At 44.0% G+C, this 20,124-nt stretch overlaps 1 protein-coding gene across 4 annotated transcripts in view; it reads right to left on the bottom strand.

Moving 5' to 3' along the window:
- Positions 1–367: 367 nt before the first annotated feature.
- BTK (Bruton tyrosine kinase) overlaps positions 368–20,124 on the bottom strand; it is a 34,422-nt gene continuing 14,665 nt past the window's right edge. For all 4 annotated transcript variants that reach the window (XM_045800006.2, XM_045800002.2, XM_045800001.2 and 1 more), the window contains 16 exons: positions 18,871–18,939; positions 17,199–17,280; positions 10,625–10,753; positions 10,270–10,337; positions 9,135–9,322; positions 8,650–8,712; positions 8,018–8,072; positions 7,664–7,743; positions 7,371–7,498; positions 6,465–6,539; positions 5,822–5,993; positions 5,089–5,305; positions 4,008–4,072; positions 3,288–3,406; positions 2,617–2,774; positions 368–869 (listed from right to left, as the gene is read on the bottom strand). In XM_045800006.2, coding sequence (XP_045655962.1) covers positions 798–869; positions 2,617–2,774; positions 3,288–3,406; positions 4,008–4,072; positions 5,089–5,305; positions 5,822–5,993; positions 6,465–6,539; positions 7,371–7,498; positions 7,664–7,743; positions 8,018–8,072; positions 8,650–8,712; positions 9,135–9,322; positions 10,270–10,337; positions 10,625–10,753; positions 17,199–17,280; positions 18,871–18,939 — 1,740 coding nt within the window. In that variant the 3' untranslated portion in view covers positions 368–797. The remainder of the gene's footprint in view (positions 870–2,616; positions 2,775–3,287; positions 3,407–4,007; positions 4,073–5,088; positions 5,306–5,821; positions 5,994–6,464; positions 6,540–7,370; positions 7,499–7,663; positions 7,744–8,017; positions 8,073–8,649; positions 8,713–9,134; positions 9,323–10,269; positions 10,338–10,624; positions 10,754–17,198; positions 17,281–18,870; positions 18,940–20,124) is intronic.

Here is a 20,124-nt window from a genome sequence, read left to right as displayed (position 1 = left end):
TACTGCCTTGGCCCAGACTGCTTGGCCCGTCTCTTAGCCATCCTGGGGCTCCAGCTCTTTGACGGTGTTTTCCCTCCTGATGGAGGAGAAAGAGGCTCCGGTGGAATTTGTCCCCAAATTTCAGATTCATTCCGGTAATATCACATGCCTGCTGTGTGCCAGGCGCTGGTGCTTTGCTTGTGAGTTTGTCTCCGACCCAGAGCCAGAATTTTCCAAGAGTCAGAGGGGTTAAGTTGCTGACGATCTTGTCGAGTTCTCAAAGTAGGAAAATGCCAAGCCAATGCCATGCAGCAGTTTTCTGGAACCCTGAGATAGGATGCTTCAGGGAGGTTGCATGATTAATCGAGATAGCAAGAAACCTTCATGCTTTCCAGTAATTTTATTTTATCAAAACACCCTCCCCTCCCATTTTTATTGACACCATTTTATTCCTGCCAAATTCTGCCTCCCTCCCCCCAAGCTCTAATGCCTACCCAAAGAGCTGTTGGACCCCTTCTCAGGCTATTTACACCCCTCCCTCCCCAAAACTTTCCATCCCAAATTCAGTCTGTCTTAATACTCCTGTAAATTTTTCTCTTCGAGAACAATACCAGGCACAATAATTCCTTGGCTTTTGCTCAGAAGGTACTATCTCAGAGAATTAAAGAAGGGAGTCATTCCTAGATGTAGAGAGGGGCCTTTGCGTATTCATTGAGAGCACGAAGGCTCCAGGGCCTGTAAGCCTGGGATTTCCTCCGAAGAAGTGAAATTGGTGCTTGTGGAGGAGAGGAATGGAACCAAGAAGCTTATTGGTGAGCTCAGGATTCTTCATCCATGACATCTAGGATGTTGCTCAGAAGAATTTTGAAAGTGGGGCGTTCCTCTGCTTTCTAAAACCAAAGAAAAAGCAGTGTGTTACAGTGGGCTAGAATCCAGAATTCAAGGGAAATGCAATGTAAGCAGAAAGTTTTATTAAGTATATACTGTATGCCCTGTAGCATACCCCGTCAATTACACACACACACACACACACACACACACACACACACACACACGAAAGAAAAAAGAAAAGAAATAGAAGTGCTCCATGAAGTCCTTGTTCACTTTTCATCTTTAGTAACTCAGGTTATTAATGTGATGAGGACAATTTGCAAATTAAACTGACAAACACTGATTAAAAACTGAGGGCGAATTCATTACAGACTTGTAGGCCAGTGCATCATTATTTTGGATCCTCAAATGAAAAATGGCTACTAAACAAGTTTAAATGTTTGCCACAACTGAAACCTTGTAAACTTTCAAACACTGTTTTATCATCCTGAAGCGAAAGTTTTACAGAGGAATTAACATTTCAAGACCATGGGCTGCATCACTGAGCAGGGGTCCGGAGCACCTCGGACATTTTGTTACCACTGTCTGGCCTCTAGACTAAGGCCTGTGACAGGGCCCTGAGGTATTTAGTGATTCAGGACCTATTCATGCCAGAAAGGTTGTAATCCATCAGAACCAAAAGTCATCAATTTCTTGTTCCTTTCGATCAGTGGTTCTAAAACCTAGCTGAGTATCAGAATTTCCTGGGAAGTTTAAAAGGACATCTCTGGGCTCTGCTTCAGACATAGCCAATTGGAATCTCTGAGGATAAGGCCCAGTCATTTGCAGTTTTAAGAGTTCCCTGGGGATTCCGATATGCATCCAGTTTCACGAGTACTACTCTAAACAGGCTGTGGAGAAAGGGCCTGTCTGAAACATTTCAACCAGCAGAGTGAGGATGTTCTAGTTGGGAGGGAGCATAGTCAGTCCCCTTTAATCCTGCATGGCACAGGAGAGAGAAGGGAAATGGTTGTCCCTTTCTCCACGCTTTCTTTGTGACTTCACTCATTTGTGGAAGGGAAAGGAGCCGTGCTCTGATCCAAGGACCCACTTTTCACCCGACCAAGAGGGCTCCAGATTCACATATGTGCGTGTTGGACACTGTCCTGCCCTGCATTCATCTCCTACTAGAGATTTTGGTTGCCAAAGTAAGGTTGCCAAGGACCTACTGAAAAGTGGAGAAAGCACCTCTGAAAGAACCCAAGGTGAGAGCACCAGAATGTTTTAGTATAGCGGGCCAGACTTCTTATTTTCAAAATACCACATTTACCCACATACCCCATGATGCACCCCATTTAAAAAAAAATGATGACTACCTATTTTAGTTCCCTTTCAGGAGGGTGTTTTTTTTTTTTTAATTCCAGTTAGGACCACAGCCAGAAAAGGTTGGCAGCTCGTTAGTAAAGTAGAAGAAAGGGCTAATGACTTCCAAAGGAATGAACATAAATTTTAATGGCTTTTCTTTTTAAGTGTCCCTATGCTCATCTGAGGGCCTTTAGCTTCCTGCTTATGCGAGGTGACCTGGCCCCACAACATCCCCTCTCCCTGAAGCTGAGTTGGTAATGGGGTCTGCTGAGCTTACTCTAGTGAGAACTAGATGAGCCTGGGGAAGTCTCTGGACATCAAAGGACTGGGGTACAGGCTGTGTCCCAGAATGTGTGCGGCCGTCAGTGTGAGGCCAGCTGCCACATAGCCAGGGAGAGAAGGGACTGGGTGGCTGGCTGGCTGAATGGGAAAGGAGGCTCAAGGTCCCCTTAAAACACTTACCTCATGCCAGCAGCTGTACATGATGGTATATACCCTCTCTGAAGCTAGATGAGGCCTATAGAGACGTAGGCCTTGGGCAATGTGTTCAGCGGTTTCACTGTTAGTAAATCTTTCATAAGGCATCTTCCCCAGAGAGTAAATTTCCCACATCAAAACCCCTAGAAAATGAAAAAAAAAAAATGTAGTTAAGTCGATTTGCAGTCTCTTTGGGTAGTTGGGATCCTGGTCTTCCTTAGATCAACCTCAAATTTTAAATTCAGCTGATTCCCCACTCTGCAAATTTTACATTTTGTCCAAACTTCTGCTCTAGTACTGACCACGCAGGAGGGTAATCAGGGTTGTACTGGACAATTAGCTCCTCTGGAGTGAGACAGCCTCTTATTTGTCTTTGTAATTAGACGGTCTGGCAGAGTCCCTTGGTACATAATCAGTATGCAGACGCTGTGGAATACTGAATAAATTGTTCCTCTCAATATACTGTAAATTCTAAGAAGGCAGGGATCATGTCTAGGTTACTCTTTTTATCCTCAGGAACCCCTGTGGTGCCCAACAATAGTAAGCACTCCCTAGGGCTGAGAAGCATGAAAACAATCTCTCTGTGCACGTTGCAAAGTGTTAATTTCCTCTATTGCATTCCTCTTCCTTTGAGCTGTATAATTTCGACCACTTACCAAAAGCCCAGATGTCAGATTTGCTGCTGAACTTGCTATACATAAGGACTTCTGGTGGAGACCACCGGACTGGAAATTTGGAGCCTACTGAGCTTGTATATTCATCATCCAGGACATACCTGCCGAGGGTTCAGGACTTGTTACTGTTACGATTTGGGAGAGCTTGACATTTACTTACATTTTCTTGGCACAGTCACAGGAGCCGCACAAATACATGCTTGCAGGCCCCCCCAGTGTCTTTTACAAATGTTACTTTTAATGTATTCCTGTTTTCTATCCGATTCAGCTTTCCTGATTGACACTATGGTTACAACAAGGATGGAGTGAAATAAGATCTATTAGGTACTCCCTTCCTCTTCTCCATCCCCCTTTCTGGTTTACCTTTCCTTCTATTCTGCCGCTGCCAGTGGGAATTAGACAGATCAGGAAAGAAGGAGGCACAGGGTAAGGACAACAGGATTAACAGATCAAGATAAGGTATTGGGGATTTTAGCTTAAAAAGGTGGAGGGAGAAAGGCGAGGAATGGCCTATTACAATAAAACAAAAGGAGGAAAGAAGCGACTTAAAGAATCCAGAGAAAGAAAAGGAATAGAAAGAGGGTGAAAAAGACTAGAATGAGGGGGAAAACAAAGGGAGAGGATTCAAAACAATAATGCTGCCACAGTTTGGACTGTGCTATTTTTCCTTTTAGAGGGAAAGATCAAAAAAGGCACACTCACCTGGAGAGGCCGAAGTCAGATACTTTAACAACTCCTTGATCATTTACCAAACAGTTTCGAGCCGCCTGTAGTACAATAGTTACCAGTGAGACTCTGTCCCTGGCACACAGGTTAAAGGCACAAAGCTTCTGCGCACCAGGGGAAGGAAGCCAGAGAAGCCTCATCTCTTTCAACTCAAGAGACACTTTCCCACCCAGCAGGAGTCAGGTGATGCCACTGAGAAACTCTGATGCATTTCCACTACATCTAAAGCAAGCTGCTGTATAGACATAAGTAAAGCATCGAGGGCATGCAGAATGATTTCACTCACACTGATGATTCCCTGACACCCCATCCTCTACTGAATTGCTGAAGGAATGAGGGAGAACCGAAGGCAAGTGTGTTGTGTTTTGTTTTGTTTGCTTTTCTGCCAGTGGGACTAGGACAATTTGAGCCTTGGCCTGGCTGAAAGAAACAGGGGCACAAAACTCTGATGCCTCTAGAGGCCAGGCAGGCAAAGTGATAGAGGGAAGTGGGGTGGGTAGATTGCAGGAAAATGCAGAGCACACCGCTGGTCGGAAGGAGGCAAGCTGCTCCTTAGCGTGGCCTGTGAGAATGAGCCTGGTGTTTCAAGATGGTCAAGATTTTCAAGAGAAGCTGGAAATTCAGTTTTTCCAAATGTGTTTTTAAGTGTTTGCTAGCTAATATATAACATTAAACAACAACACAACAACAAATGTACCCATAGGCCCCCAGGACATGACTCTGCTGTAACCAGGTGATGGCCCAGTGCCAGGAGCAGCCCCATCGGGAAGCAGGGTTGCCCTTCTGTCCTGAAGGGCCCCACCATGTCCTTGCTGCACTGGGGGCCTGGGCGTGAGTGGCGGCTCCAGCTCCCACCGTGGCGAGGCCTGTAGTGTCAAGGCTGGAGATCCTCAGCTGGCTGATCCCCGGGACACAGGCTCAGCTAACTCTGAATGGTGTCTAGATAAAACTGAAATGAAGGTTCCGGCCACCCTCCTCATCCAGGTATGATACACCTTCTGCCGCTACTTCCACCCCCTCCATCCTTGGTCCCAGGCCAATTGTTCTGAGGTCCTACCAGGTCTCGGTGAAGGAATTGCTTTGACTCCAGGTATTCCATGGCCTCGCAGACATCCTTGCACATCTCCAACAGCTGCTGGGTCTGGAAGCGGTTGCGCATTTCCCTCAGGTAGTTCAGGAGGCAGCCATTGGCCATGTACTCAGTGATGATGAAGATGGGGCGCTGTTTGGTGCAGACGCCGTACAACTGTACCAGCTTCTCATGGGACAGATTCCTATGGGAGAGGCAACAAACCAATGCTCCCTTTCTGGCTCTCCATACTAATCAGAAAGGGGCAGGAGAGGAAGAGGGTTGGTCTGGAAGTAGAGCATCTGATAAGGGACCATGATAACAAGTCAAGCTTCCTCCTTCCCACCCTAAACCCCAAAAGTGCCTGATATTGAGGGTGGGCAGGGATACGGAGCCCAAACAGAACAGAAAATAAGCCCAGGGCTGGCTGAACACTGAGGCTAATCAGAATCCATCTTCCTTTTGAAAGTCTCATTTTTCACATTTATCCTCAAATCCTACCGAGCTGGTACACACCCAAACCAACACTATTATCCACCCATATCTAAGGCAAAGAAATGATTACCTTAGTAGTTAGTACTCCTGACAATCAAAGAGTGACCTCAGGCCCTGGTCCCAAATTTCTCTCACTCAAAGTCACCTTAAGTCACAGAGGAAACTGTCCTGGTAATTCCTAGACTCCAGCAACTGGATTGAGAGTTGAGTATGGGCTGTAACTCACATCATGACTTTGGCTTCTTCAATGAACTCATCCTCGGACATGGAGCCTTCTTTGATCATCTTGATGGCCACATCGTACTGGCCTCTCCATTTCCCATACTTCACTACCCCAAACTGTCCAGTCCCCAGCTCCTTCAAGAAGGTCAGGTCCTTTGGATCAATTTCCCATGATCCTATAACAACAAAGCCTCAATATGATTTCTGGGGAATCGTGTATGTATAATAGGTAAGAATCCCTACTAGGGGTAGAAATAGGCAATCAGTAAAAGGGAAATACTCAGTAGTACTAATCTATCTTTGCTCAGGTAAATCTCAGGGAAAGGATGGTTACTGGTTGGAGGAGTTGGAATTTTAGGTGCCAGGCAGCCATAAAGGAAGGAGAAACTAGACAGCCTCTTAAAATCCCTTTATGATTATGTTTTCTTTAATCACACAATTCAAAAATAATCCCTCTGTGAATCTATGTGTTTGCAGTCCCAGTAGGAGCCACCAGAGGGAGAAAAATTATTAAATAATTTGTTTGGCTCTGAATCTTCCTGGAGGCAGCTGGTGCGGAACTGTGTGCTGCAAGGTCTAGTTGGGTCTGCCAAATGTAGTCCTTGTCACTGGCCCATCCACCCTACCCTAGAGAAATAAGCAGTTACCATAGCCCAGGCCCGCAGTGGAAGGTGCATTCTTGTTTTGTTGAGACACTGGATATTTGAGCCTAGATATGAGCCCTGAAACATACAGAGAAGAGGGTCATGCTGCTGGTGCAGTGTAGTAGCTGGAATGCTGCACACACCCTCATGTAAAGCCTCACACTTCTGACAGTCATCTTTCCAGTACATTTTGAATCCCAGGAGATCTCCATGAACCCCAATGTTTCTGGAAGCTTCTCCTCTCACAAAAGAATTTTCAGAAGAAAAAAAGAGAGAGAGAAAATACTCACTGAAATACACTCCCCAACTAAATATATGCCCCACCTCCCAGCCCAGGCTTAGCTCACTTCCAACTTCTGCTTTTGATACTGAAAAGTGTTATTGGGATCCCATAAAATGACGGCCTTGATGCTGCCTTGTGTGAAGGTAGCAGATAGCAACAAGTCTTCTCAATGAAGCTTATCCCATGTCTTCATGCCTTCACCAATCTCCAAGTTTTCAAATGTCTACCCTACTTAGAAACTGTCTCCGGGTATTTTCTAACCTGTATGTTTTTTGAGGGCAAGGACCTTGACCAATACTTTCACTGTGTTCTCCTCCAGTACCAAGAAAATTGCTGAGTATATCACAGGAACTCAATGAATACTTGCTGATTTGTTAATTACCAGGATCTTCTAGGTCTTTCCTCAGCCCTAAGCATCAGTCACTATATAAGAAGTCTCTCCCTACTGGCTGTAAAGTCAGCCTTTGACTGCCTCTTTACTTGATCTCGACCTAGCATCATAGGGGTTTTCTTTCCCCAAATCTGCACTGCCCTGTGAGGCTTTTTCTTTCCCCTCGCCACCTTGTCCTGAATTGCTTCTCCTGGTTCTTGTCCCATCCTTCTTCTCTGGTGCCCCTGATACTCACCTGCAGAGTTATGCTGATGGTAGTTGATGAGCTCAGGGATGGTGCTGAAAAGGTGCTTCTCTGCCAGGTAATACTGGCTCTGCGGTGTGGAACACACAACATAATGGCGTATCACCCCTTGAGGGTCCCTGAAGGAGTGGAGGTTGAGTCAGCATCTTGGGAACAAGGGTTAACAGGACCCAAGAAGCGAAGTGAAATTGAATTTTGAGTGTAAAGGGCAGAGACAGCAGGAGGGGCACACCATAAAGCACCTCTGTCCTTTGTCCCCAGGGCCTTGAAACAGTAACACTCACCCTGTAGATTTAGCAAACACGGACACAGTATATTTTCCAGCTTTGCTGGAGTCTCTGACAATGAAACCTCCTTCTTTCCCCTGAAACAAAGAAAAAGACGCCGACTTTAAGGAGGAAGTGGTGCTCACACCTGCATTCCACCTGCCCGAACTTGAGAGAAAAATCGAAGCCCTAATTTTACTGCCAAGTTCCACGTTTGAGCTGCAGCATCATTGCCTTTGAAAGTGAAAAGTGTAGTTGAGACCCCCCCCCATAAAATGACAGTCTTGACACTGCCTTGCCTGGAGGTGACAGAAAGCAGCAATCCCTCACTTGTGCGAGGAGAATGTCATTTGCCTGTGGCCACACCCTTACCTCTTGCTTGAGCAGTTGCTCAGCTTGACTCCGGGTCATGTGTTTGGAATACCACCTGTAAAGGGAAAATGCTTCAGTGGCTCTTAGGCCATGGTGTTAGCAGCTTCAAGGCTAGAGCGCCTTCCACAGCTCATCTGTGCCAGTGGTTCCATCAGTTCACTCAACTCCTACTTACTGAGTACCTATCATGTGCATAGTACCCTGCAGCCCTTTCCCAAAGCCTGGCTGGAAATGAAGAGTAGAGGACAAAAGGCAGGTGGCAGAGGGGTACAGGGATGGGATCAGGGACAGGGCACCCAAGGATGATCCATTTCCACGATTAGGGAGAAAGGACAGTGACAGAAGTTTGACATTTTCACCCTTTCGAATGCTTCCTATCCAGTTGTCAAATCCTTTTCTTTGAGTGATTCTTCTGGATTTGGGGGGAGGGCATGGTGACCTCTCCAGCTCTCATAAGCAAAGGGTGCTTGGCATGAGGGTAAGACATAGCTACTAACTTAGGGTGGTGGCATCATTTGATACCACTGGCACTGACTTTAAGTATCTTGAAATAAATTTATTGAAAGTATAAACATATATACACTGTATTCGGTTCCTCTGGGAAGACTGTGTGGGCACATAAGCATACTCACTCATACATTTCTATAGAGTCTTCTGCTTCGGTGACATAGTTACTAGGGATGTAGCCTTCCTGCCTGCAGAGGAGACAATGTGGTAGATCATCCAGCACTTCCCATGCTTGGAGGGGGAGACAGATTCATGTGCCCGTATCTCTGAGCTCAGAACCAATCTCAAATGGAGCTATATAAACCACGCCCCTCCCTCAAAGAGGATCATGCCACTGATGCATCGCTAGGCCAGTGAAGTGTGAAGCTTCTGCACACATGGCACTGATTATATGTGCATGACAACATATGGGCCAGACCCTACCAGCTCAGAGATGTGGCCACAAGTAGAGCTGCACTCTGGGAAGTATTTGGTGGGACAGCATATTCCCTTTGGTGTGGGAAGAACACTTGCTGATTGGGACACCGAGTAGGGGAATTATGCTGCAAGATTCTGCTCACGTGTGGAGAGGGTGGGCAGAAAAGTTCCAGAAGAGCTAGAGTGGACTCACCCATTTTTATCCCGCGCTCTCCACCAGGGTAAGTTGCTCTCCTCCAGGATAAAATACTCGTCACCCTTTCGTAGCTGTAGATCATTTGCGTTCATTGGCATGTAATCATAAAGGGCTACAACCTTTTTCAGCTCACTTGCAGAGACAGGTGCTGCTGTTGGCTCAGGGGGCAGTGGCTTTTTCAAGATCTGTGTAGTTGGGGAAAAAAGTAGGGGGTGTTTGGCTAGATATCAAGCACCCTCTTCTTCTCCCCCAACTCTTTGGCTTACTAGAGACAACAGTCTAACCTAAAACAGGCTTTTAAAAAAAGGTTTATTCAGCATTCATTCAAAAACAATTTTCAAATACCTATGCTGGGCTCTCAGCCTGGAGTGCACATCAGAATTATCTGGAGAGTGGTTAACAATCCCAGGCAGTTTCCTATACCAAATATGTCAAAATCTCTGGGGGTGGGCCCCAGGCATCAGTATTTTTAAAGCTTCCTGGACAAAAACCATGTATAGCCACGACCAAGAAACCTTGGCACTAAACTAGTACATGGATCTACTGACTCTGAATCTTGGTTTCCTTGTTTGTAAAACGAGCATAATAACTCTTGTCCTGCTTACTTACAAAATACGAGAAAGTGCTTTTTAGACTTCGAAAAGTAACCAAAAAATCAACTTTTAAAATAATATATTACTGGTAGAATCAAGTATTGGGTATATGGGTGTTTACTGTTCAATTCTTACAACTTTATGTTTGAAAATATTTTTCATTTAAAAAAAACAGGCTTTGTTTTGTTTTAAACAGGTGATTGGATTAAATTATTGCCTAGAACTTCCTAAGAGCACTCTATCTTACAGATGAAGAGTGGTAAGGTTTGTTCTATTTAGGACAAATCCCATGTCTCCACAAGAACACCAATTAACACTGTCAAGTGCCATGGGAGTTCTAAGACTGGTGTTTTCAGGGTGTGACTGTAAGTTTCTTTTTTTTAAATTTAAACTTTATTTTTTAAGTACTACTCTATGCCCAGCATGGGGCTCGAACTCACAACACCAAGATCAAGAGTCACACGCTCTACTGACTGAGCCAGCCAGGCACCCGCGTAAGTTTCTATTTAAGCAGTAACAGCACCAATTTCCCTGTATACCTGGTCCTCCTCGGGTGTGGGAGGAAGGGGCTTTTTTGTCTTTCTGTGAGAACTCCCAGGTTTTAAACCTGCAAAGTAAGAAACCAGTGTTGATATAGAATGCATCTTAGGAAAGGGCCCAGGGACAGGTTTGATCAGACACTTAGCTTTTGTACACAGTGCATTTAGGAAAGTCAGGAAAAGTCTGAGTGGATACAGCCTTGTGCCAGGTCACATGGTTTGGAGAGCAGAGCGTCAGCGGGATTTCGGCCCCGACTAATCCCCTTTCCCAGGTCCCTTTGAACGTTGGCCAACCCTTTAAAGAGTGATGGATAGAATCAAAAGAGGGAGAAATTATATCGATCAGATCTCTTACTTCCATTCCTGTTCTCCAGAATTTGGCAGCCCATCGCATTTTTGGCTGTCTGAGAGCAGCAGAGATACTGCCCATCGATCCAGAAGCAAGGGTGGTATTTCTGTACCAGGTCACTGTTGTACCGGATTACTGTAACAGGCAGAAAAGAGAGAAAGAGAGCACATCTGACATTCTGAAGAATTCACCATTTGCATGTTTTCCACTTTGACTAAGGTTGGTGGTGAGCTTCGAACAACTGCCCCTTCCTCACCCACCCCGAAGGAAAGCAGACGACAGAACCAGTTAGCTCACATCCCTGGCCCTGGAAAGTTCTTGTGCAGTTCTCTGCAGTGGTCTGTCATGATATCTATCTCCTGACTACCAAGATAAGAATATCTGATGTCTCCAGAGCCCAAGAGCGCGCGCGCGCGTGCACACACACACACACACACACACACACGTATACATGTTATCTGTTTTCCCAGTAACCATTTCAGTCTTCTTGTAAGGCAAAGTGTTGACTATGGTGTTCTTTTCCAGATACAGGAAACAATGTGCCCAAGCCAAACTCTCACTCCAGTTCTCAGCATACCAATGTCCCAGCTACCTGAGTGATCTTTTAGAGATATTTGCTTTAGTGAGAATGTCTGCATCAGGCTTTCTGTGTTCATAGAATAGTCAAAAGAATGGGGTTCAGGAGCAAATGAAGTGATTCTGCCTCTAGAATAAACATGGTTCCATTCTTCTTAGGGCCACCGAGGTGGGTTGAGCTCATTGTGGGAAATAAATACAGCACCTCCATTTCCTTCACAGAGTCATGAGGTTCAAAAGATCTCCCAGAAGCCAAAGTACATTGTAAAGGATAGAGTGGTTTGCAGATAGGAGGAATTGGTATTGCTCTTTTTAATACTGTGACATCTCAAGAATCTTAGCATGAAGTCCATTAGACAAGTCATCCTGGGATCATGTTGTCAGATAACAGAAAAGCAAAGACAACGGAAATAATGGACAACAGCTAGCACTAGGGCAAAAAGACTTCAACTGGTCTAAGTTTATGCACATTTGAGGGGCATCTGGGTGGCTTAATCAGTTAAGCATTTGCCTTCGGCTCAGGTCATGATCCAAGGGTCCCAGGGCCAGGCTCCCTGCTCAGTGGGGAGTCTGCTTCTCCCTTTCTCTCTGCCCCCCCATGCTCTCTCTCTCAAATAAATAAAAAACATTTAAAAAAAAGACTATGCACATTTGAGGACCTACACATCTCAGTGTTTACTGCTAAGAGGAAGCCCACATAACTTTTTTAAAAGATAAAAATAAGACAAATTTTTCTCTGTAGAGACGAACTTAAGTTCTTAAGAGCTTGCTAGTCACACTCCATTCACTTAAGACTTTGGGGGAAGCCTAGAAGCTTCTGGTGGCCAGGTGCATTTTACAGGCAAATGAACAAAAGTGCTGTTTTTTTTAAAGTGCTATTTTGATGCTTTTCTAAACATGGATTTGAAGACTTCTAACCACTAGTCCCCTGCCCACCCTCACCCCTTAGTTTCTTAGCACTCCCCTTCACCATTGTATTACGTACAGGGTGGTGGGAGGTGCAAGCTATAAGGGGCTGCACTGTCTGTAGAGAATTTTATTTTACTTTTAAAAAAATATTTTAAAGTTATTTATTTATTTATTTGAGAGAGAGAGAGAGAGCATGCTCGTGGGAGCATGGGGGGAAGGGGCAGAAGGAGAGGGAGAATCAGACTCCCTGCTAAGTGTGGAGCTGGAAGCCGGGGCTCCACACGGGGCGTGATTCCAGATCCCAGGACCCTGAGATCATGACCTGAGATGAAGGCAGATGCTTAACCGACTGAGCCACCCAGGCGCCCGTCTATAGAGGATTTTAAAACAATAATAAAACCAACCAAAAGTCTGTCTTTTATTATTACCAGGTACTGTCAATTTTGAACAATGTTCCGGATATCAGCTAGGACTGATTGCTCTCACTACCTCCACTCTCTGTCCTTACCGCCCCCCACCACTATTCTTCACCCAGGGATTTGAAGACCCTCCGGTGCAGGCTTAGCCCCTGGTAGACCTGCCAAGAATCCTTCCTCAACACCTGGCTGCTCTGATAACTAAGCCCTGCTAATCTGCTAATGAGGGCACATAATGCTTTCTGCCCTCTCCACCTCCAGCAAATCATAAGGCGCTCACCCTACATTCCCAAATACTGCCTGCCCCTGAAGAGGTCCCTTGAAGATGACACCCTTTCTTTTGTTGGCCAATTCAGAGCTGGTCTTTCCAGCTACTTAGGAGAGAATTGCAAAAGTAGGGTGTCTGTTATGGGCTAAATGTTTGTGTCCCCCCCCCGAAACACATATGATAAAGCCCTTCAATGTCATGCTTTTAGGAGATGGAGACTTAGGGAGGTAATTGGGTCATAAGAACAGAGTCCTCATGATGGGAGTAGTGCCCTTATAAGAAGAGACTTGAGAGAGCTTTTCTCTCTGTGTGTGCCATATGAGAACACAGTGAGAAAGGAGCCATTCTGCAAGCCAGGCAGATAGTTCTCACCAGCAACCAAATCCACCGGCACATTGATCTTGGACTCCCCAGCTTCCAGAACTGTGATAAATCAATATTCGTTGTTTAAACCCCCTGGTCTATGGTAATTTTTTGATTACAGCCCGAGCTGAGCAACACAGTGTGCGAGTGAGAGGGCCAGGAAAGACTGCCGTACCAAAGCATAGGGCCGGTCCTGTCTGGGAAGCACTCATGGTTGGTGCACATTCTCCAAGTACTCGATGGGCTGCTTTCTCGTGTTCATATTTATCAGGATGATGGCTAAAACTCTGTTTCAGGTATGCATATTGGTTGTTGGGGTTTTGCCAATGCCACTCTTTCCCTCATTTTTGGTCGGGTCAGGCCTTTTGCTTATTTTTGACGTTGCAATTAGGAGAGGATCTATTGAGCTTGACCAAACAAAGATTCTAGAGCGAATGCAGACACATATCTGTGGTGCTATACCATTAAAGTGCGCACTGCCATGTTCAAGGAAATGGGAGAAGAGAGCCCATGGCTAAGTCCTCAGGGATGCAACCCCTGCATGGGAAGTGCCACTGAAAAAAGATGGCAGCTCGATATGGGGTACCCGAGACCCTACTTTCATTTTTTTATTTTTATTTTTTTAATTTAAAAAAGATTTTATGTATTTATTTGACAGAGAGAGAAACAGTACAAGCAGAGGGAGCAGCAGGCAGAGGGAGAGGGAGAAGCAGGCTCCCTGCTGAGCAGGGAGCCCGAGGTGGGACTCAATCCCAGGACCCCGGGTTCATGATCTGAGCCGAAGGCAGATGCTTCACCGACTGAGCCACCCAGGCATTCTGAGGCCCTGCTTTTATTTTTTATTTATTTTTTAATTTAATTTTTATTTTTTTTAATGATTTTTTATTATATTATGTTAGTCACCATACAGTACATCCCCGGTTTCCGATGTAAGGCTCGATGATTCATTAGTTGCGTATAACACCCAGTGCACCATGCAATACGTGCCCTCCTTACTACCCATCACGGGGAATGGGATAAGCCAGTGAGGCCCTGCTTTTAAACTGAGGTATAACTTCCACAATAATAAAGTGCGCAGTCTAAGGATACAACTAGCCACATTTGTCTACAGCCGTTTAACCACCACTCAGATCCAGCACCAGGGAAGGCTCCCTCATGCACTTTCATAGCCAATACCCCTGCAGAAGTAACCAGGACCCTGATGAAGTCCCCTTCTCATATTAGTGATTTTCAGTTGGTGCATTTCATCCTACAGTGGGATAACTTATCCCTGGAGTAGGATTTTACACCTGCTAGATTATTTCACAATTGGCATTGCCAGCACCTAGGGCTGGTCTGGTATTGTTAGGACTTGCACCTGAATCTCCTAGCAACTGTGGTATTTGTTGCAAGGTGCTTCCTATTTAGGTCATGTTGTCAGCCCGAGCAGGTTCAACAAGACATACAGCCAGGTCTAGAACAGCTGGAAATGAAATGCCTTCAGTAAAATGCAAGAGAAGAGAAGGCAAAATTGCACCTTAACCCACACTACCCATCCACACTAATAACCCAGTTGAAGTGGTGGTGTTTTCTATTTGTTTTGGCTTTATTTTTACTGTTGTAATTTTACTTGCCCAATTAACTTTAATAGTGGCGCATAACCAGCACTGTACGTTTGCCATCTGAGTCAGTAAACCAAGTTTACAAGCTGGGTATTCTTATCCTCTGTCATTGCTCATACCTTGAACATAGTGGACCCTCAGTAAGTATTTGTTAGGCTAATCTATGACTGGTTTTGAAATTAGTCGTTTAAGTGTAAAGGAGTCACTAACTTGCACATGTCACTTTTTTTTTTCTTTTCTGGTTCTCCCTCAGTATGTCCCACCTTTCCCTATTTCCAAACTAAATCCTAGCTGTCCATCAACATGGAGCCCTACCATCTATGGTGGTTGTTTACCTTACAGAAAAATCTTCTAACACAACTACTGTTCCCTTTCTGTGTGCAAGGCAGTGTGTGAGGCACTGTGGAGAGAACCAAGGAAGTGCAAATATATATGCACTCCGTGTGCTCATTTTGTACCCCTACGGCTAAAGTAGGCCTCTTACCTCAAAACATGCCAAGAACTGGACTTTGTGGTACAAGATATCACCAATTTGCAATCTCAACAGGACCTTACTCTAGAATATCTCGCAGCCAACTCCAGGTGTAATTTCTGGACTGGAGAACAAAGCAGCAGGATACTATGCAATAAGCTTAGGCTCTGGAGTCCTGCAGACATAGGGATGTGGTCAAGATCCCGGCTGCACCTCCCAGCGTGCCCATGAGTGTGGTCATGCACAGGTTACTGAACCTCTTTGAACCTCCGTTCCCTCATCTTTGAATAGGGGAATGATGTGTACTTCATAAGCTTATCGTGAGGATTAAAAGCTGGTACATTTGAAACACTTGGCACAGAGCTTGGAACATACTAAGTGCTCAGTACGTGTTAGCTATTACTCTTGTGTTCAGCCCAAGGCTGCTGTGAGAATTAAATGAGATAATAAATATAAGGTGTCTAGCTCGGTGTCTGCTACGTAGCAAGAATTCAATAAATGACCCCTTTCTTCATTTCTCCTCTCCTCTTTCAGCTTGAAAGATTTGGTGATTTTTATTTTGGCCAATCAGACTTGCACTCAAGGGAGTGACTAAGGATGGTACCGCGAGCCACCGAATATCAGAATCTAAATGTTGAGACAAAGGGCTGTCATGCAATAACCCAACCATGCTGTTATCAGTCTGCCATCCTTCCTGTTTCTCTAGGCAGCCTTTCCTGATGTCAACTCAACCAGTTAATCTCTCAGTCACTTGACATGTGGCTATATATACACACAAATATGTCTGCATGCATCCTGTGCCGCGAGCCTTTAGAGTCAAGTTTATCTCAGCACAATGTATGGTCTACGGCAAGTGCCGAAACTGTGTTCAAGCGTAAGGGTTCACAAAACAAGGAACATGAACTAGTGCCTTAGAAAATATTTACCCATAGAAGAAAGGGATAAAGAAAGGGGGGGTAATCAGAAGGGGGAATGAAACATGAGAGACTATGGACTATGAGAAACAAACTGAGGACTTCAGAGGGGAGGGGGGTGGGGGAATGGGATAGACCGGTGATGGGTAGTAAGGAGGGCACGTATTGCATGGTGCACTGGGTGTTATACACAACTAATGAATCATCGAGCCTTACATCGGAAACCGGGGATGTACTGTATGGTGACTAACATAATATAATAAAAAATCATTTAAAAAAAAAAAAGAAAATATTTACCCATAATGAAGAGATGTACAGTGCTTTCCTGTACGGTGTTTTACAGTTTTCTATGTGCTTTTACAGATATTACCTCATTTGATCATTAGGACAGGCCTGGAGGTAGGTATGGCCAGCATCATTATTATTTCTATTTCAGAAGAAGAAACTAAGCCTCAGAAGAAGCTCATTGGCCTACTTGCCAGAGGTCACCCAGCTTATTTGTGGTAGAAGAGGGCTTGGAAGAAGCTTCTCTACTCTGACTCCAAGCACTCTCGTGATCATCTAATTTTTGGAACTATGTATTTCACACTTAGGCTTTGAAATGTTGCAATGACCACTGAGTGACACACCACACCACCCTTGTAATTGGTGTGAAGAGCGGGACTGTTTTATAGATAGGGAAATAGAGGTGCCTACAATTACAGAATTGCACTAGAGAGATAGTGGTGGAACTGGGTTGAAACTCTTGGCCTAGCATGTTATCTTTTATTCATAAAATGGAATATGAAACTCAACTGTGTCACTAATATTAGAGAAAATGCAATCTGTCATCCTTCCCCCTTGTCGTCCTCCTTCCCCCCTCCCTCCTCTCTTTCCTTCCTTCCCTTCTACCTCTTCTCTTTCCTCTTTCTCTCACCTTCCATCCATTCTTCTTCTCCCTCTCCTTTTCTTCCTCCCTCCACCTCTCTCCCTCCTTCTGCTTGTCTCTCTCTCTTTTCCTCCCTCCCCTCTTTCTTCCTTTCTTTCTTTGGAAACTAGTTTATTTTCTAAGTAGTTCTCACCATTTTTGAGCTGGTGAATCCAACGCTTCCTCAGTTCTTCAGTTGGGGAGAAGACATAAAGAGGCCCTTCGTCATACACAACCTGAAGCAATGGACACACAGACTTCAGCAGTTAGGACTGAGAAAAAAAGAAGAAAGTCCTTGAAGGAGCTAATCTTAAGCTACAGCTTTGTATATTCGCAGTGGAAAACAAAGAAAGGCAAGGTCTTCAGTCGGCAGTAGAGCTGGGGTTGTGTGAGCTATCTGAAAAATTCCTCAACAATTCACACCCAGGGCTATAGGACTTAGAAGCTCTTAGCTTTTTAAATAGTCCTAGATCCTCTTGACTTGTGTTTCAATTTGTGGGTAAACTTAGCTTATAATATTTCCCCCAGCCTTGGTGGAGACAGGGTTTGTGTTTATTCAACAAAGAATGTTTTATGATCTTATTAAACCTTGGGTTTGTATAGAAGAGAAATTGAAGTAATGATTTGTATAACTTAAGTCTTTTTTAGTACATATAGATCATTCACTTGGATAACATGAAGCAAAATTTTAACTCATGCTTAATTTTTCTCCTACTGTCTAGGGGCCTCCCCTTGCCAAAATAAACCAAGTTTGGAACCACAAAAGAGTAAAGTTTATATTTACTTCAAAAAGAGTAGAGTATATATTAATCATTGTCATCAAATCAAACAGGCAGTATTTTTTTTTAACACTTTACATATCCAAGGCATGGTGTTAGGTGTTCTGGAGGTGCATGAGACATGTGGTTCCAATTCTCACAGACTTAACAGACATTACATAGTGGATTCTGAAATCACATGTAAAATAATGGGAATTATCTGCTATTTAGCCTTATCCACTAGCCCAGCCAAAAAACATCATCTTGTTGAAAGACAACAATAGTAGAAACTCTGTCTAAAACACTCCTCCTTCACAGGTTTTGTAAACTTTGATACCATCAGGGACACAAACAAGATCCTTGCACATTTTTCTTTTTGCTTGTTAGTCTTGCTGTGCTCATAAATCCATGACAGAAAGCCCCCTCCCCTGAGACTTTCCACTTCCTTTTCTGGCTTTCACTGTTTGCAGAGGCTGCTATATTCACAACATGTGACCTACAGAGTTTTCAGGACACAAGCAAGCCAAATTGAAGATTGATTCTGAAGCACTTGCTCTCTTTTACGGATTACAATGCACCTCTGAAACAGATGTCTATGTGGCTCTTCAGTTATTTCAGACTAGAATAGAATTTAGGTTTATGTGTAAGTCTAATAAGCCTTCCCCATACCGAACTTCCTAATAACTACTCCTTCCCTCCCCTTTTCTGTCTCTTCAACCCACATGACCACCATTAGACAGATAGGCAGAACCAGAAGGAAGTGAAATGCTCCCTCAACAAACAGAGCATCTTTCTCAACACAGTTATCAGAGACAAGATACACCATAATAGAATTACTGCCATTATGGATTCACTTTGAGGTGCAGGAACTAAAAGGTACCATGTTAAATTGGGAAAACAAAAAAGCAAACACTTTTAGCCCATGTCAGTCTCATTTCGTACTTCGGCTTCCTTGTCCACCTCAAATTCTGTTCACTGGGACCTAGTGTTCTTCACTGTGCCCTGCACCCCAACCATAATTATTACATTACAGGTACCTTTGAGAGCTGGTGAGAGGAAATACCTTACCTGGAAGGGGTAAGGGAACCTTTCAATGATTGAAATCTGCTCCATTTCACTGGACTCTTCACCCCTTCTCTGCAAGGAAAGATGAAAGCATATGCTACTGTAGAAAACAGTGTGGAGGTTCCTCAAAAAGTTATAAATAGAGCTACCTTACGACCCAGCAATCTCACTGCTGGGTATTTACCCAGAGAATACAAAAACACTAGTTCAAAGGGATACATGCACCCCAATGTTTACAGGAGCATTACTTACAATAGCCGAGATATGGAAGCAGCCCAGTGTCCATCAATTAATGAATGGATAAAGAAGATGTGGTATATTTATACAGTGGAATGTTATTCAGCCATGAAAAAGAGTGAAATCTTGCCATTTACGATGACATGGATGGAGCTAGAGAGTGTAATGCTAAGCGAAATAAGTCAGAGAAAGACAAGTACCATATGATTTCACTCATACGTGGAATTTAAGAAACAAAACAAAGAAGCAAACGAAAAAAATGAGAGAGTCAAAGCAAGAAACTGATTTTTTAGTATAGAGAACAATCTGATGGTTACCAGAGGGGAGGTGGGTGGGGGGTTAGGTTAAAGAGGTGATGGAAATTAAGGAGTGCACTTGTGATGATCACAGAGTGATGTATGGAACTGTTGAATTACTATATTGTACAACTGAAACTGATATAACACTGCATGTTAACAAACTATAATTAAAATAAAAACTTTAACAAAGAAAGCATAGTTATTGGTTGGTGCATTGTTCTTTTTTTGGATTTCCTTCTATACTGGGAGTCCTCTGCAGTCTTCAGAAGAATTTCCTGCACAGACAATGCTAATTATTAGAGATTGCTTCCTTTAACCCAGCAGGGACACATATCCATAGGCTCCAGCACATACATGTTCAAAAAGACCTCAGGCATTTCAAACCATCGAGGAGAGGGATGTTACTCAATCAGTGGTGCTGGGACAAATATTTAACCACTAATTTTGGTGTGTGTGAGTGGGGGGAGTTAGGTGGCTATTTCACACCATATGTCAAAGTAAATTCTGGATGGATTCAAAAGCTTAATATAAAAATGGAACTATGAGTGGACAGAGAAAAAACATAAGTGACTGAATATATATAAACTTACGGGAGATAAGACTTCCCAATATAATGCTAAAGGTTAGAAACATTAAGAAAAAGATGAACTAATTTGATGACATAGATTTTTAAAACCTAGAATGCTAAAAACGAACAAGTAAAAAACACCACAAACTTCAA

The sequence above is a fragment of the Ursus americanus genome, chromosome X (assembly GCF_024610735.1).
Source record: "Ursus americanus isolate L20-20 chromosome X, mUrsAme1.1.p, whole genome shotgun sequence".
Lineage (NCBI taxonomy): Eukaryota > Metazoa > Chordata > Mammalia > Carnivora > Ursidae > Ursus > Ursus americanus.
The sequence above is the reverse complement of the archived record's forward strand: the minus strand, read 5'-3'. Positions and strand labels throughout refer to the sequence as shown.